The sequence below is a fragment of the Anastrepha obliqua genome, chromosome 4, assembly GCF_027943255.1.
Source record: "Anastrepha obliqua isolate idAnaObli1 chromosome 4, idAnaObli1_1.0, whole genome shotgun sequence".
In the NCBI taxonomy this organism is placed as follows: domain Eukaryota; kingdom Metazoa; phylum Arthropoda; class Insecta; order Diptera; family Tephritidae; genus Anastrepha; species Anastrepha obliqua.
Genome location: NC_072895.1, coordinates 10,190,343 through 10,191,781, shown reverse-complemented (window position 1 = coordinate 10,191,781; position 1,439 = coordinate 10,190,343). Strand labels below are relative to the sequence as shown.

General features: G+C 47.1%; 1 protein-coding gene across 1 annotated transcript; it reads right to left on the bottom strand.

Moving 5' to 3' along the window:
- Positions 1 to 357: 357 nt before the first annotated feature.
- Positions 358 to 1,023, bottom strand: LOC129246456 (uncharacterized). Its single transcript, XM_054885305.1, has one exon. It carries the CDS (start codon positions 1,021 to 1,023, stop codon positions 358 to 360), a length of 666 nt encoding a protein of 221 aa, XP_054741280.1.
- Between the last annotated feature and the right edge of the window lie 416 nt (positions 1,024 to 1,439).

Below are 1,439 nucleotides of genomic sequence, written 5' to 3'. Positions count from 1 at the left end.
TACGTGCCACGCAAGCAACGACACCAATGATCTTTTACGGGAAAAGTTTCCGGGCCGTGTTATCTCTCGAAGAGGTGATCAAAATTGGCCACCGATATCTTGTGATTTAACACCTTGTGACTTTTTTCTTTGGGGCCACGTGAAAGAGAAGGTATACGCCTACATTTACATATTTTATTTTATTCATTTACATTTTCCTATTTATATATATTTTTTTTAATTACTTACCTAATTATCAATTATTAATTTATTATTAATTTTCATTTATTAAATTCAATTTTAGATTATTTTATTATATTAAAGTAATTTGCCAGAATCTGGCTTGACACCGGCCACCTTGAAGGAATCCAATAGCCTTCAATTTTTGTTGTCCACCGGCAGCACGGCGAGCTTGTGGATAGGGCGTCGCACTTCACCCGATCTAGTAGCAATGTCTGCTACACGAATTTTGCCGTCCGCTCCGGGAATGGTTGCGGTTCCTCGACCCAGCACCCACTGCTGCGGTGGTACGTTGCCTTCGTGGACGACGACGAGTTGGCCTGGTGGGACGTTGGGCTGCGGGTGCACCCATTTGTTGCGCTGCTGAAGCTTCAGATGGTAGCTCTTCGACCACGCGCACCAAAATTGTTGCTTGAGAGAGCAAACAAGCTGCCATCTCTCTAAGCAGCGGCTGCGGTTGTCGGGTACCTTCTCCGGTGACAAAGCTCGCAAGGGGCAACCGATTAGTAGATGCGCCGGCGTTAGGGCCTCGCCGTCATTGGGGTCGTTGCTGAGTGCTGCGGGCGGTCGGGAGTTCAGTACTGCTTCTACTTCGATGAGAAGCGTTGTGATTTCTTCGGCGGTTAACAGCGCGTTGCCTACGGCACGCACCAGCAGATGTTTGGCCGACTTCACTGCTTCTTCCCACAGGCCGCCGAAGTGGGGCACCCTCGGAGGTATGAAGGCGAAGATGAATCCTTCGTCGGCGTCGTATTGGAGAATCTCCTCTTTCTGTGCCAGAAAGGCTTCCGGGAGCTCCCTCATTAAGTTCGTCGCGTTGTCGCATTACCTTTTGAGAGCGAAAATGAATTTATCAGCTGTTAAATCAGTTACAAGCTCTAGATGAACTGCCTTTGAAGCGAAACACACGAAAATGGCAATATACATTTTCACGGGAGGGCGACCGCGAATTTTTAAGGTTATGTGAATGAGCCCACAGTAATCTACCCCACATATTGTGAAGGGCCGTTGGGAGCGTAATCGATTGGCGGGTAGATTGCCCATAATCTGACCTTGTAATTTTGGCTTATAACGAAAACAGTGAATGCATTCTCTTACAGTTCGACTACAGGTTTCTGGAGCATTTACCGGCCATATTTTTTCTCGCAGAAGCGCTACCAATGCCTTTGGACCGGCATGGTGATTACGAAAATGTAGGAACTGGATGTATGTCTTCACAA

Bases quoted from the DNA above. Each gene is read 5' to 3' on its own strand.
- LOC129246456 (XM_054885305.1), bottom strand. From the start codon at position 1,023: ATGAGGGAGCTCCCGGAAGCCTTTCTGGCACAGAAAGAGGAGATTCTC.